Raw genomic sequence first — 15,935 nt, forward strand, 5'->3', positions numbered from 1 at the left:
ACCACAGGCTGGTGAATGTAAGTGAGATTGCGACGAATAAACACCATAACCTTGCTGTTTTCACCAGTAGTAGATGACATGAATGATTCATATCCAGAGAGCCTGATTGTGCGGGATAAGTTCGGTTCGCAGATGACAATGATCGGAAACATATGGGCGTAAACGAACCGACGAAAATCAGCAATGCGCGATCTCAGTCCCCGGGCATTCCACTGAAAAATTGTTGCTTTTCGGACCTCATCCCTGAAAGGCAGTAGCTGTTGAGCCATGGTCTACTCAAGGGCTGCCAGCACCGGACTCAGAGCGTCCAGTACTTGAAGTGCACTTCTGGCTGACGGTGTCTGCATGTTGTTCAATAACACGCGAATGGCACTCATTAGGGGTCGCAGAAGAGCGACCACTTGTTTATCTGTATTCTGCAAGTCATCCGATGCAGCACCTTGCTGTACTGGAGGAGGTGGCTTCTGCTGTGGCTCTGCTACAGGTCGTGTAGGCGTAAGAGGTGGCCATTCCTTTGTAGAGAGAGATCTCCCAGTTTTCTCTCTTCCAACCTCGGCGTTTGTCGCGCTCAGAGCAGCAGCTGGCTGTGTTCTATGAACGGTCGACCTATCTTTAAAAGTTGACGTTGTCCGTCGTGAGGACCTTCGACGGTGGCGTCGTCTTCGTCGGACTTTTTCAGCGGCCTCTTTGTGGGTTGAGCTGTCTCTCACCATTTGTCTAAGAATAGAAATCTCTTTCTTAATCTGTGGACAGTCTTTGGAAGAAGCACTGTGAGCACCCTGACAGTTTGGGCACTTCAAAGTAGTTGCGCTGCACTTTTCTTCTGGGTGGGGTTCGGCGCATCGGGGGCATATTGCGGAATTTCTGCAAACGCCCTTCACATGGCCCATCTTCTGGCAGTTGAAACACTGCATAGGCCTCGGAACATATGGTCGAACCGGGTGGCGAAAGTGGCCTACCTTCACGTACGAGGGAAGACAGTCGCCTTTGAATGTTATTCTGACACAACGTGTGTTGCCGAGGCGGCCCACGTACACAATGACGTTGTTTTCGCTTGCCGGTTTTATGAGAATTGGCAGGTCTGCATTGGAAATTTTTTACCCCTCCATGCGTTACGCGCCGCTCAGGCGGTAGGTATTTGAAACAAATTTCGCCATTCACGGGCGTTTAGAAAATCCAGGCAGTTAAAGGTGCAATTGTTGGCATCCTGCAAAAACAGCAAAACAAAAATCACACACGCTCACCCACCCACACACACACAAAAAAAAAAAAATAGACGAAGGAAAGACATTCATGGCGCGAATAAAAAACTCGAAGTAAATGTGTGCCTTTCCTGAGATCGTAACTTCCACTAGACGTGATCGTGTACAAACTGTGTCGGACGGGGTTTACTCGATCATTTTAATGTTCAGTGGTTTTTACGGACCAAACCGCGGTATGATTATGAGACATGCCTTAGTGGAATATTACGGAATAATTTTGACCCCCTGGGATTCCTTAGCGTGCACCAAGTGCGCGGTACACGAGAATTTTTGCATTCCACCTTTGCATTCGGAATGGGACCTCACGGCAGCGTATCGAACCCGAAACCTCGTGCCGGGCAGCGCAATGCTATAGCCACGGAGCTACCATGATGGGTTACTCGATGCACCAAGTTCCGAAAACCGGTATCAGATGCTGAACATGAAAATAAATCAGTGCTTTATGACCAGTTTTTTTTTCTTTTTTTTAGCGAATTGTCAAAAGTGCATTATTTGTCCTGCCATCATGAGAGTTGCTGCTGTCACGTTAGTGTCAGACGACAGCAAAACAAAAAAGCTAGACGAACTTTTATTTTAGATTTTCAGATTTTTCGAAACCTCAACAGCACTCGACGAAACTCGGCGTATCCTCCGGGACAAGATCAGAGATTCCCAACGGCATAAATAATTCGCTTAAACTCTCTGACAGTTATCTTCCCTTTCGCAGAGACTTTCTGTAATGTTTCCGCGCCACTTCGCCACCCCAATTTCGTTTGATGGCGGCTGAATAATTCAGCCACACTCGCATCATCCTGATTGCGTCAATCGAAGGCTTAGTCTCTTTGGCGGTCTTCTTGTTTGCTGCCTCTGGCGAACGGAATACGTTTTGGACGCAGTAGCTGCACCCTTACCCTTGTATTTGAGCTCGCAGGCAAAACCGAAAGCGCGCTTTTGCTACGAGAAGTCCGCATTTGCGGGTGCATATACGTTAAAACGATGAAAACCTCCGAGCCTCTCTCTTCGCCGACCACAACCCAGTGAAAATGCCAAGCCAGGATAGAACATTCATCAAACGAACGTTCGTGAAAGCTAGTCTGATCCTCTTATAGGCTGCAAGTTCGTGCCGAGAACTTGCCGGGCATTATATATGCAGTGAGCATTAGTTAAATTGAGTATATTGCTTCGGGAAGAGCTCATCACTCGATCGATACAAATTTTCTAGTTGATTGTTAAAATTCTATTTATATAAAACGTCACTATACGATGCATGGTGGCAAAAATCTCATGTCATCAATTTTCATATCCTCTTGCTTTATTCCGAGGAGTAAAATACAGAAAAGAGAGTTAACGGCTGCCTCACCGAAGCTTGAAGTAGGCAGCAAGAAAACCGTCCGTACAAAAGCATCCGCACCACTACTGCCTCTGAGGCTATGTAACGGATTCTGTGATGCATGTGCTGGCCACCTTGTGGGAATGTAAAGAATTGATCGAGAATGTTTTATTTTTCCTACTGAATATTATTTCACTGGCACGTGCAATGACATTAATTTTACTAGTTTTGTACGAATGCCTAAAGCCGTCGCTTGAACAATTTTACACGGTGTTCAAAACACTTCGAGCTTAGTATAATTAACGAGCTCTCAATATCTATATGTATGACATTGCAAGCAATGATAAGGACTTAGAAGCTATGTAATGTATGGTTCCATTGACATCATATTGCCCTAAACACTCCAGGACGCAATTTGGTATTTTCAGAGCGAGATGCCGCTTATTTTCGCACTGAAGCCGCTACAGTGGGACCTCTCATATTACGCATTTTAAAGCTGACGTGCGCGCAGACAGATACGCAACACTAACAGTTAACGATCACTGAAAGAGCAGTGAGAACAGCTACTCAAAATTAAGTTTCTCAATGCAATAGAGAGGCGTACATCAGTGCACTGTACGGTATTCCATTTCGTATACATAAACGAAGTTCAAGGATATAAAAGAAATATAGCAACTGTTCACGTAATTTTGGTAATCTAACAATTGAATCATTTGAAAACATTCAAGTAAAACATTAAACATGTAAAATTACAAGAACAACTGACAATCATTAGGTAGTCATTATACACTGAAGAAGCAAAAGATAGAAAACTACGTTTGAATTATGATAAGTATGAATTCATTGCATTGATATGGCACTGAAGTTGACAGCTTTAGTGCGTAAATAGGCTAAAGTATGGCCACAATTATTTCGTATTTTTGGCAAAGGAAAGTTGTATTTCGATGCAAATCTTGTGACGGTAGCCCTGAGTAACTCTTGTGTGTGGATAAAATGAAGTAGATTGCAATTAGTAATGATTCGATACTGAGGATTATCTACACTGTAGGTAACTGTAGGTTCTCCATAGGCAATATAGCAAGTAATTCATAGAGGTCGGTGAATGTAGTGTGATTCAAGTGGGAAGGTGCAAAAACTTTGGTACATTAAGAAAAATTTTAATACCGTGTGACATTCTTTCCCGCATTTATAAAATGTGTAAATTAAACTTCATCAAGCTGCCAAGTTCAACTCCTAAGAATGTACAGCTGTCAGATGAGAGAATACGGTGGCGAATGATAAATGCGGGCAGAATATTCAGGGGGTTTGGATGTTTGGAGCTAAAATCCATGACTTAAGTATTTGAAGAACTGATGATGAGTCAATTGCTTCTCAACCAGGAGGATAACGCTATGAGGTCGCGATTGAAATGCGAGTGAAACATTGCAAGCAAGGGCAAGTGGCGATAAGCGTTGTACCGTCGGTGTATTAAAGACAGGGAGTGTAATAAGTGAGACGATTGGGAAGATTGTTAATGTAAATAAAAAATAACAGAGCGCATAACGCTACGTTCAAGTTCTGTGTTGTGTCTGTTGTCAAAGGTCGGCAAATGAAGGCGATTTCAAACGCCGAAGTGTAAATTCATATGAATTTGTTGCGTATCATCGGCATTCTCACGTTTCTCGAAGAACTCACAAGTATCGCAGGGGACGCTTCAACATTGATGTTATAAATTTAATTATTAGATTTCACGTGCAAAAAAATCACGTTCTGGTTTTAAGACCCGCCGTAGTGGGTGACTATGAATTAGGTTTGAAAAGCTGGAGTTCAATGCACGGTACAAGGGAGTTTTTGCATTTCACCTCCATCGAAATGGGTGCATTCATGATGCTAGTGGTATGTAGGAAAAGAGGAACAAGGCTACACCAAAATGGTCGTTTGGCCGTAGTTCTACACTGAGTACCCTCATAGTCGCGGTCTCTGGCTAATCAGTAAGAATCCCGACCACCATACAGGCTTTTGGACCGAACTCGGGCAATTCAACACTTCTTGTGTCCTATTGGTACCGGTCCAAAATGAATTGAATAGGGAACGTTCCGGTTACATTCAGTGCCAGGCAATGCATTTTAGCCAGGCATTCAGTGCCAGGCAGCCCGTTCAGTTACCAGGCCGCAGTAGCTTCTTACATGGACTGTTTTCGTAAAGTATAACACACGCCGACACCCTGCGTGTTCTACAACATGCAGTCTTCAGATTTTGATTCGGCCGCGAAAATGTATGAAACTAGCAGTTTATTGCAGAATGACAGTGACGTCGCGCAGAAGAAAATCGGTGTTTCAAACGAGTAGAAAAGCTTGCGGAAGGATGTCGTGGAGGCTCGCAGAAGATGCCGAAGGCGGGAGAAGTTGCACGCCTGAACTTGGTTTATTGGTCGCAGTTGCCTAATACCACGAGGCTCCACGTTCTTGGGTGGTGGTTCTGATTACGTACAGTCCGAATAATAAACGGCATTAGAATGCTGCCATACTGTGTCGTGCGCATTCTTTTGCTTTGTGATAGTGATCGCTTTGACAGTATTATCGCTGCAATCATGTTATTGGTCGCTCGCATTTGGTGGTTTCACTCGCGAAACGCGCACATAATGCGTTGAATCCTGGGAACAACACGCCAATTGTGGCTTGGTTCGTGGTAAGCTTGCGTACAGCTAGCCGCCGGATAGCTAGCGGTATTGTCACCGTTGAAACGGCAGCACTAGCTACGGAGCATCCGCACAATTGGCCGAGCGTTACAACTTTCGAGCGGCGCAGCCGACAAGCAGACGACGAGCACAGAGTAGCCGCTCAGGGCGACTAGAAACGAGTGCTTGCCATACCGTGCTTGGCTGGCTTCGGCTTAATGTTCAAATAGCGGTCTCAGCAGATGATAAAAAAGCAGGATCTTCACTTCCATACCCACGTTCTCTTGTAATGTAGCTTTAAAGCTGTTTTGATCACTTTCTTAGCTCCACCACAGCGCTCTCAAACGACCACCCGGAAATACCAATAATTTACTCGTCGGTTCTATCGGAGCACTGTCGCTACGCCGTGGCTGTACAGCGGCAACCACAGGAACTTATTGCTGGCATATTGCTGATATAGAATAGTTAATTTTTGGGCTAGTTGGTTCTGCATAACTGAACAAGTAACTCAGCGCAATATAAAAGACGGACACAAGAAAGGGACAAACAAGGACAAGCGCTGTCTTTTATATTGCGCTGAGTTACTTGTTCAGTTTGCTGATATAGCTCGACGAGGCTCCGCCGGTCTGCCTTATTCGAAGCGAGAACAAAGCAGTAATCATGCCAGAGACACCTACCACCAGGTATTCGCTTTAATTGGCATTCACATGTGGCACGTATAAGCTTGGGCCCATTGTTCCAAAATTCGATCACTTCCAATTTTAATATCCAGTTTATTCAAGTGCATGCTGTCTTGCAGGGGCGAATACTCCCCGACGAGTGATTGGTTTGGACGAATTTTAGGAAAACGTGCACCCCTAAGGAACTGCGCATTTTGGCTTTTTGTGTGAAGACTCGCGTACTAAGGCGAAATGACGCTTATCGACTTTGAAAAGGAATGAGTTCAACATTGACGTGAATTAAACGAGATGGACGTGAAGCGTGATAAAGCCAGACTCTTCAGTGTTAGCTTGAGCAAATTGTACGTGTGGGCTTAAACTTTGCAGTTCTCTGCAGTTAGGTGTTGCTGCAGAAATGCTTCAGCCGTCATTTGCTGCCCGGTCTTTCTTTCAAGATTGTGAAATGTGATATCATGAAACCCCGAACATTTTACGTTGTCGTAACATGCCTATCGGAAACTGGTTCACGCTCGTGAGGTAAATATAGAATAAAGTGTCACAGCTATGTAAAGTGTTGTGCGGTTTGCTGGGGAATACAAACCCGATCTGTGTCTTCTTTGTCAATTATCTTTTCAGATCACCCTCTGTACAGTAGGTTATGGTGACACCGTGCCCGTCACGTGGCCCGGGAAGTTGATTGCATCTTTTTGTGCTCTCATGGGAATCTCCTTCTTTGCTCTCCCTGCTGTAAGTGGCTGCCGGTTTACCACTATACCATACTTTTCAATGTTTTGCAAATTCTCACTTTTATTTTTCACTTTTCTCACTGTGTGTGCGTCTGCGTTTATGACCTAGCTGCTGTGGCTCAAACAACCATCTAGAAAGTCGAGTACTTACGCGAATTTAGTGAGTTATTCTCGCCTTCTTTCAGCTGTAAATGTCCAACGCCTTTCGCGTGTAAAAAATTATTTGTCTGGACGGATGCAGATGACTACACGGCTGCTATGAAGTGTCTGGTTTTTGAAGGGGCTTTTCACTTATGGTTATTGTGTGTCCTTCGCATGAAAAGTGTTATATGTGAATTTACGCTCATTCTTGTACACTGTAAGAAAAACTGAAAGTGAGAAACACAAAATAAGAACTCCAGGAGTCGCGAAATAGCAGCGAACTGCAGATTTTTGGTGCTTTGTTTTGGTGTCTCTTATTCCTTACGCGGATTGTTGCCGACATCCACAGCGTTCATATATTCATGAGTGTGCATTACCGTATATCTACTGTGACAGATTCATACGTCGGTGTCATTTTAGATGGGAAAAGTACACTGGAACACTAAGCTCCACGTTCGACGGCAATGGTGCGCATAAGCTTGTGAGTGTTCAATAAAGAATAAATATTGTGTGCCATTAATAAAACGATACTATACACGACAGGAATCTAACGAGCAAGACATATGTTAGCCTACGCGCAATCAAATACCCATAGCACTGAACTGAAGTTCTGACGTCGCTTCAATGAATGTCCAGCAACAATAGAGCATACATACTCCTGTGTGTTGATTAGCGTATAACTATTGTGCAACATTTATATATCGATGTCATATAAAATAGGAATCTAGTAAAAAAGATCTAAGTTAGCCTACGCGCAATACCTGAGCAGAAACACTCGAATTTAGTAGATTACGCTTTATCCCTCTATTTACCCTTGGGGGAAAACGCTCAAGCACAAAATACTTTGGGCGTTTTCTTCCGTAGGCATCAGCAGCGCACGAGACGTCTGAGAAATATATCGCTCTTAGCAGAACGCTGCATAAGCACACTGCACATCGGTATTGGGTTAGGTCGTTTCTTTTTTTTTTTGCCTTTTATATGAAGTCCCGCGGCTTATTCTATCAGGGAAGTGTGCGACCTCTTCTCAGGGCCGGCCTTAGCGAGTTTCGGAAGCGGCGACTTCCTGGATTGCACTTACTGAACGAAGCTTCGCGCACTTTGTCAGACATTGTAGGCCGCGTCAGTGCAGAAAGCTTTGTTGTGTTATATCGACCCTGGAACCCATCCCGCACACTTTGCTCTCAGCCGCCATTCCTGTCAAGGATGGATGCCCTTAGGCAAAGGTAGTTTTCCGACAGCATTTGGTGACCTCAGTTTCGTTGGACGAAGCCTGACTAGACGTGTCTGGGAGGGTAAATGTGTTAAGTTTCGTGCAATAATTTTTGCGCAGGGAATATTTTGGGCAGTCTAAATGGAAGTTACTAAATTTGGGACCTCAATGCATCGAAGTAGTGCGCGTATGTATATTTTGTTCATGGTTACTCGAGTTAAATTTAGACAGAAAGCCAAAATTTGATTTACGTCGCATTGAGTCGCATACTTGCGGATATCGCCATCTATCCGTATGCGTACCGAGCGAGAATTGTCGACGGTGAAAAGCCAGGGGAGGCAGTGAAGCGCACACGGGAAACCTTTCACGCGAGGACATCCGCCTCCGTCCCAGTTCATATTTCCGCCGTTCTGACATTGACGGAGGGCCTAGTTCTTCGGAAACTCGCAAGATATGTGCGAGCCAAGTCGTCCTTAAAGGGAAAAATTTCTTCGTTTTTTTTTTCATACTGCATTTCTGACATTTTGCAGAATTGCAGGAAAGTGTCGGCAGAGAATCGTCTTAGCACAATTGCGTGCGATACTTACGTTTAGCTTTCTTGAGTCGAGGTTCAGTTTCGTTTCATTTTTCTTTATATGATTTTATAAGTTGAGACGTACAGTGACGGGTCTGAAATTTAGGGGTAGGTTGCGACAAGCAACACGATGTTCCCCTATACTCGCCGTCTGACACTACGGTATAACACCGTGCACCGTAGTCATACTGGCAAGAACTGCATGTGATATCTGCAAACGCTTTTCAGTGTACTACGTTATACCAGAGTCGTCTGATTGGGCTATCTCTACGTGAGTCTTGACCTTCATTACTCGAACAAACTGATATTTCTTTAACCTTCCTAGCTACCTGATGGCTAAGGATTCAGACGGACTTCCAAGAACTAGGTATTCTGCAATGTTAGACGTGACAACAGATAAACAATTACGAATCAGAAAAAAATTTAATATTTCAGATGTTGGATGACACGTTATATTCGTGGACAGCATAACTTTGGCTGCGTTCTCTACGGATGTCTGCTGCGATTTCGGAAAATAATGAGTTCAAGAAAAAAACAGGAACTTTACAAATACACGTAATGTTCGCGTTCTCCTCTCTCTTGACAAATCGAGTATTCTCGTTCTCTTCCGCATTGAGCAGAAGTGTTAGCTCATGGCATCTCGTCCGGTCACAGGGCATCCTGGGGTCTGGATTTGCGCTCAAAGTACAACAGCAGCAGCGACAAAAGCACATGATCCGACGGCGTGTGCCCGCTGCTACTCTAATCCAGTGCCTGTGGAGGTGCTACGCCGCAGATGAAAACTCCATGTCCGTAGCAACGTGGAAGATTCATCAGGTCCCTCTGCCCAGTCCACCCACGTAAGTAGCCTTGGCGGAGCGACAAAAACGGGCATGCGCGGTTCACGCTTTTCTTTGAGCTTCGTGGCCACATCACTCGCACATGTCAGTCTCGAGATGGGAAAACAATTCGTTCGTGTGAACACAATAATCTTTGAGAGTGTGGGCAAACGAAACAGGTTCTTCAGCAGGAGAAAATCTCTGCCTCTTTCATCTACACTACAAAGACAAAAGAGTGGGAGGTTGGAACAGCACAAAGGAAAAAAAAACTGTCCGAACACAGATGCGAAAGCGTACGTCTGGGACTGCGGCCTGTCGGCGCAATCAGGCCTGTCATAAAACGTAGGAGCGTAGTCGTTTGCTTTCGTGTTAGTGAAAGCCAGAGCTGAGAGCTGTCTCGTCTTAATATGGATGGTTTTCCAGCTTGGTGAGGGTTGTGGAGCGCTGTTTTCTCTCTGCTAATACGAGAGCACTCACAGAGAATGCGTTTTCTTTTTAATGCAAGCGTAAATACCACAGAATGGAAACAGAGAAGACGCGTAAGTGCCAAGTCACACCGTCGCTGACCATCATCAAGGCGGTGCCGTACGTAGTGATCTAGGTAATACGTACATGTAAAAATATTTTAGCCTTCAAAGCTCTGAACAGACAACCACACCAGGAGCCTTGAAAAACTTTGTTTTTGAAGGCTTGAATATTGTATACATTGTGTGCTTAATATAGAAGCTTTGGCTTCTATGCATTTGGCTTCTCGGCTCTTTTGCACTGGCATCGTAGGTTGTTATACCACAAGCGCTCGTACATCGTCATTCATTGATACCTTCTTGTAAACTGGAGCTGCATTCTATTGTAGTTTAACTAGAATAACATGGCAATATTTTGCAGTGGCTGGTTTACGCCAAGTTGCATTCTCTGATAATTTGATGCGTTACAAAGGTCTGCGTGCATCAAAGTAACCTTGGCCTAAATCTCTCAAATCTATATCTTATTCGTAAACCTGGAAGTTATGAAAAAAATTGTTAATGATAATTCATGACAGGCTAAAAATCTAAGCAGTGCAAGAACGTGTACCCCTTCCTTCATTTTCGGATTGGCAGGCCATAGTTATTGGTATGCTTAGTACCTTAATGGTACTTTGTTAATTAAAAGTTACCCATGCTGACAGGGAACCCCACAGAATCAATTAAAGCCAGTGTTCGCGATGAAAATGCTCACTCGAAATGGGATTTCTCTCCTTTGCGAAACAAATGAGAGGCATTAGAGATTATTACTTTATTAAAGAAAGAGGAAACGTGCGAAGGACAATGGTCTTTAAGCGATTGCCTCATGAAGTTTCAAGCGCTGCATGTCACCAAAGGTAGCACTAGTGGTTTGAACGCCCCCAACTTCCAATGTTTCACACTATCACGATAACCATCACACTCCACTTTCACAATCACAGGTTCTTACCTCAGCAACGAGAAGAGGCCGCGACTGAATGTAAGGGCATAATGAAATAGTACTTTATAGGTTACATGCCAAGCTCTGCGCCTCAGCAGTTTGTGCCGGTGCCTTCGGTACCTGTTAAATGCTCAGGTGGACGAATGCGAATGCATCGAAACTATCTTTCTTGAGCCAAGATCATAATAAAGCACAGCTGCAAATTAACCCCTGGAAATGGAGAGTAGTTCGGGAACAATGCGTCGTTCCCGGCCTCCCCTTCAGTGTATGCATTGCTGCATGCTTTTCAGATACGTGTTTGTGGACAATTTCAGTACCGAAGCGTGCACCCTGATGGAACTATTTGCATGTTGCACACACACACAGTACACGGAAACTCGACTAATTTGCACAATTCACATGCACGCCAAATGCAAAAGACGTCCTATCAAATGAAATAGGAGAGGAAAGTTTGCATTTTGAGCGAGAAAATTAGCATGAGTAAGATTCCTTTCTTGTGAACTGATTCATTCTTTCTTCGAAGACATTCGTACCGCATTTCCACCCCGTCGATTCGTTCATGTACCCTTCGCAACTGCTTGAAATGCATTGCAGCGAATGTGCATTCGTTACTGGAATTTAAAATTAGGCGAAAGTAAAAAAGAGTGCCTTTCTGTAGCTTTGCACATCCAAATGAAGAACTTCAAGAACATCGAGGAATGAATTAGTTTTATTCAGTGTTACAAGTCTTCGCTTCAGTGTATGCACTTTTTTACTGTCTTGTACGCTTGTATTAAGGATAACATCACTTGCTGCCGTTTTGGGAGTCACTGATTTGAATTTGTAAACAAGGCGTACAGATTTGGTAAATTGTATGAACTTAAATTTAGGTTGAATGTGTCAATAATATTTATCATGACTATGCATGAAAACCATGGGTGGGCGGAATACTGGAAGGTGGTGAGGTAATAAATTTGGGGCGTCACGGGAATCGCATACTCTTCGCTAAATACATAAATAAATATTGAGGCCGAGGCGCAGGCCAGCGCTAAACGCAGAAACGGGCGTCTAAGAGCTGCGTTCTAAAATGTTTCAAGTACTCGCGCGTCAACCGAATACGGGGTAACATGCTTTATATTGGCAAATCTACGATGTACAAGTCTTACGCTACAGCTACAAATCAAGTGCAGTGACACTTTACTCCTTGAAGGTTGAATATACATGCAGACAGTACATATTCGTTCTACCGACCAGTAGCTCTCTAACATTATGGCTAACTTAGCCGAACCTGTTGTTTGTTGTTAGCTCATTTTTAGGCACTAGGGTAAGGTAAAGCTGTCGTTCGTGGTCGGCTCCGATTCTTCTATTGAAATAGGTTAGAAAAGCAGATGTGACCCGGATAAATGAGTTTAAAAGCTAAACCAATCGACTAACGAAAGTAGTAGGTAAATCTGCTGTATCAGGTAAATATCTTCCCAATAAAAGCAGCAGTAGCCTAAAGTTGAGAATTCAAAATGTTTACCAGAGCATATTCCAGAGCTCTGAAAACTGCATCGGTTATATTGTCTAAAGCGGATGAACATATTGTCACGCTGCACGGCGCAGCCGAAGGAAGAGGAAGTAGAAGTGTGCGCGAGGAGCTGGACCGCTGCCTGTTGGGCTTGGATGACCGTCCTGTCCTTTGTGCTACGCCAACCATCCATAATTCTTGTAAATAAATCCATCCCATCGGTTACAATTTGGTGGAGGTGCTGGCTACATCACACTGGACGACCGAGCTCTACTACCCCTTCGACGCAGCAAACGGTTGGCCGGGCTACCACCGGGAGATGTCGACATGAGCGACATGAGCGAAGGCGACGTTCGAGAAGAAATCGCGGCAGACAGCATTCGCCCGAGGCAAGCCGGTTACTGGACACCTCATCGAGAAGCACGCACATTCTCAGGCAAAGCGAATGAGAACGTCGAGGACTGGTTGAGGCACTACGAGAGGATGAACCGCCACGGTGAATGGAGCACGGCTGCGCAGCTCTCTAACGTTGTCTTTTTCCTTGTGGGAACTGCCCTCATGTGGTTCGACAATGATGAGGGCTCGCTCACAACTTGGGGCAGCTTCGTCGAAGAGATAAAGAAATGCTTTGGCGATTCACTTTCGAAAAAGAAAAAGGCTGAGCAGACACTTTCACGACGAGCGCAGTTACCGGGAGAGACGTGTGCCACCTATATCGAAGAAATCCTGAAGCTTTGCGGAATTGTGAACGCAAACATGTCGGACGAGGACAACGTCGGACACCTACTCAAAGGAATTGCTGAAGATGTGCACAATTTTTTTATCTCTAAGAAAGACCTCACTACTCCGTCCGACTTAAGGCGTCACTGTCGTACGTTCGAGGCTCTGAAGACACGCCGCATTCTTCCGAAGTTTGGTCGGCTGGACAACGTGACCAACATAGCAAGTGTGGACGAATCTGTCTGTAACGACCTGGCTGTTTTGGTACGGCAAGTTATTAGAGATGAACTGGCTCATTTTCAAGGCCCAGATGCCAACCGCGTGTGCCACCAATGCTCCGTTGATGAGCGCTACTTGGAGGCGCCGGCGGCCTGGCCGCGACCTGCCTGCGGTGCCCGCCCCGTTTCCGACAACGCCCATGCCCACAGCACCATGATCCAGCCACAAGCAACGAGTTTTGAATGTCGACTTGACAGACAGCCTCGACGTGGGTCGTCTCCCGTCTACAATGCGCCTTGGAGGTTTATACCCAACATCAATGAAAATTTCAGCCCACCTGTGTGCTACAGCTGCGGGGCTCAGGGACACATCGCGAGGTATTGCCGCCGTCGCCCACAGCGTGCTCCGCGAGATCGCGCATATCCGCCTCGCATGCAAGATGCCACATCCTGGCAACCATTTGTCCCTTTCCGCCAGCCACATCGAGACTACACATACATTCCAAGGAATGACTCTCCCGTGTCCGACCGCAGCCTGACTCCACCGCTGACTCGGACACGTCGATTGCCATCTCCACGTCGCCGCTCGCCTACGCCGCCCCAGCTGGGAACTATAGCTGTTGCGACCGATAAGGGTGAGCTCGCGGGACGGTCACTTTTGCAAATGCCTCTGTCTGTCGTCATGGTAAAGAACAAAGTGTGTGTTTGTGTCGATGGTGTTAATACTGCGGCTCTAGCAGATACTGGTGCTTCTGTGTCCGTGATGTGTCTTGCGTTCAAGACTCGCCTCGGACCGAAAGTGGTGTTTGCTTTGGATGGAAATACCACGTTTCGCGGAGTTGGCGGTGAACTATTACGTCCTGTGGGAGTATGTTCCGTCGTGATAACCGTTGGTGGAAAGGCATTTCGAATCGAATATAATGTACTCGCGCGCGCCACGCACGACATAATTCATGGTATTGATTTTACGGGAGTGTGGAGCAACATTAGACTGCAGGGCTGGTGAAATTTCACTCAGGAGCGATACCAGACCACCCGCGCTAGACGACATTGCATCCGATCGTCAGGAAATATTTTCCGTGTCCACTTATGCACTTTTGCCTGCGCAGACGGCAATGTTCATCCCTGTGACCTCGTCACGCGTCCGTACTGGTTCCTGCTGTGGATTAATTGAAGCTGAATACATCAACACTCTAAAGAAGAATGTACTTGTCCCTCGGTCACTTATCGAAGTCATAGGAGGTTGTGCTCACGTTTGGACGGTGAATGTGTCCTCCGAGTCGGTTGTTTTGCCTGCAGGACTGAAGGTAGCACGTTTTGAAGAAGATAGTGTTGCGAGCATTCGTGCGGTTGCTATTTCTATGGACGCAAGCCCACCACTCAGTGACCACTCTTCAAAATTTAGGAGCATGATTAATAAATCACTCCCCTCTTCCCACCAATAAGCGCTCCAAGAGATCCTTGCCCGCTATGCGTCAGTGTTTGACTTTGCTCAAGAGCGCCTGCAGCCACCACCACACTCCCGTGTGCACCACCGCATCAATACTGGAACAGCGTCGCCCATACGACAGAAACCGTACCGCGTCTCTCCTGCCGACCGCAAAGTGATCGCCGAGCAAGTTACAGACATGCTACAGAAAGGTGTCATCCAGGAGTCCAATAGTCCTTGGGTGGCTCCAGTCATATTGGTCAAGAAGACGATTCGTGGCAATTCTGCGTCTACTACAGACGCCTAAACGCAGTAACGAAGAAGGATGTGTATCCTCTGCCACGGATATATCACGCCATTGACTGTTTACATTCTGCCTCGTACTTTTCCTCTGTCAATCTGCGCTCAGGCTGCTGGCAAATATCGATGCACCCGCCAGTCAAGGAGAAGACTGCCTTCGTAACGCCAGACGGACTCTTCGAGTTTAACGCAATGCCTTTCGGTTTTCGTAATGCTCCGGCGACATTCGAGCGATTCATGGACATGATCCTGCGGGGACTTCGATGAGAAATCTGTATATGTTACCTGGACGACGTCGTCATTTACGGCAAGACATTTCACGAGCACAACCACCGACTCGAAATTGTGCTTGACTGCATACGGCGAGCTGGACTGATACTAAAGTCCATAAAGTGTCACTTTGGCGAACGTCAAACGCTTGTTTTGGGTTTCCTCGTCGACAAAGAAGCCATCCGCCAAGACCCCCAGAAGCTTGCGGCCGTTCGTGGCTTCAACCAGCCGAAGACAGTGAAAGACCTCTGCAGCTTCCTGGGACTATGTTCTTACTTTAGCCGTTTCATTAGGGACTTAGCACGCTTAGCTCATCCGCTCACGTCATTCCTTCACAAGGACTCCCCGTTTAGATGGACTACTGAATGTGAGTCTGCATTCCGTCAACTAAAATTTCTGCTCACGTCAGCTCTAATTTTGCGCCACTTTGACTCAGAGGCCCCAACTGAGCTTCACACCGATGCTAGTGGTCTGGATGTTGGAGCTGTACTCGTACAAATACACAGCGGACGCAAACAAGTCATCGCCTACGCAAGCCGTACTCTTACCAAGGCTGAGCGGAGTTACACCGTAACAGAAATGGAATGCCTCGCGGTAGTCTTCGCCACCTACAAGTTTCGACCATACTTGTACGGCCGCCACTTCACGATAGTGACAGAGCACCATTCTCTTTGCTGGTTGGTTGGACTACGCG

General features: G+C 45.8%; 1 protein-coding gene across 1 annotated transcript in view; it reads left to right on the forward strand.

Annotated features, from left to right (window-relative positions):
* The window catches only part of LOC119461642 (potassium voltage-gated channel subfamily KQT member 1-like), a 283,324-nt gene that overhangs the window by 202,458 nt on the left and 64,931 nt on the right, over window positions 1-15,935 (forward strand). Inside the window, exons 6-7 of the mRNA XM_037723006.2 lie at window positions 6,523-6,633; window positions 9,212-9,396. Of these exons, the coding sequence (XP_037578934.1) occupies window positions 6,523-6,633; window positions 9,212-9,396 (296 nt within the window). The remainder of the gene's footprint in view (window positions 1-6,522; window positions 6,634-9,211; window positions 9,397-15,935) is intronic.

This window comes from Dermacentor silvarum, chromosome 8, assembly GCF_013339745.2.
Source record: "Dermacentor silvarum isolate Dsil-2018 chromosome 8, BIME_Dsil_1.4, whole genome shotgun sequence".
NCBI lineage: Eukaryota > Metazoa > Arthropoda > Arachnida > Ixodida > Ixodidae > Dermacentor > Dermacentor silvarum.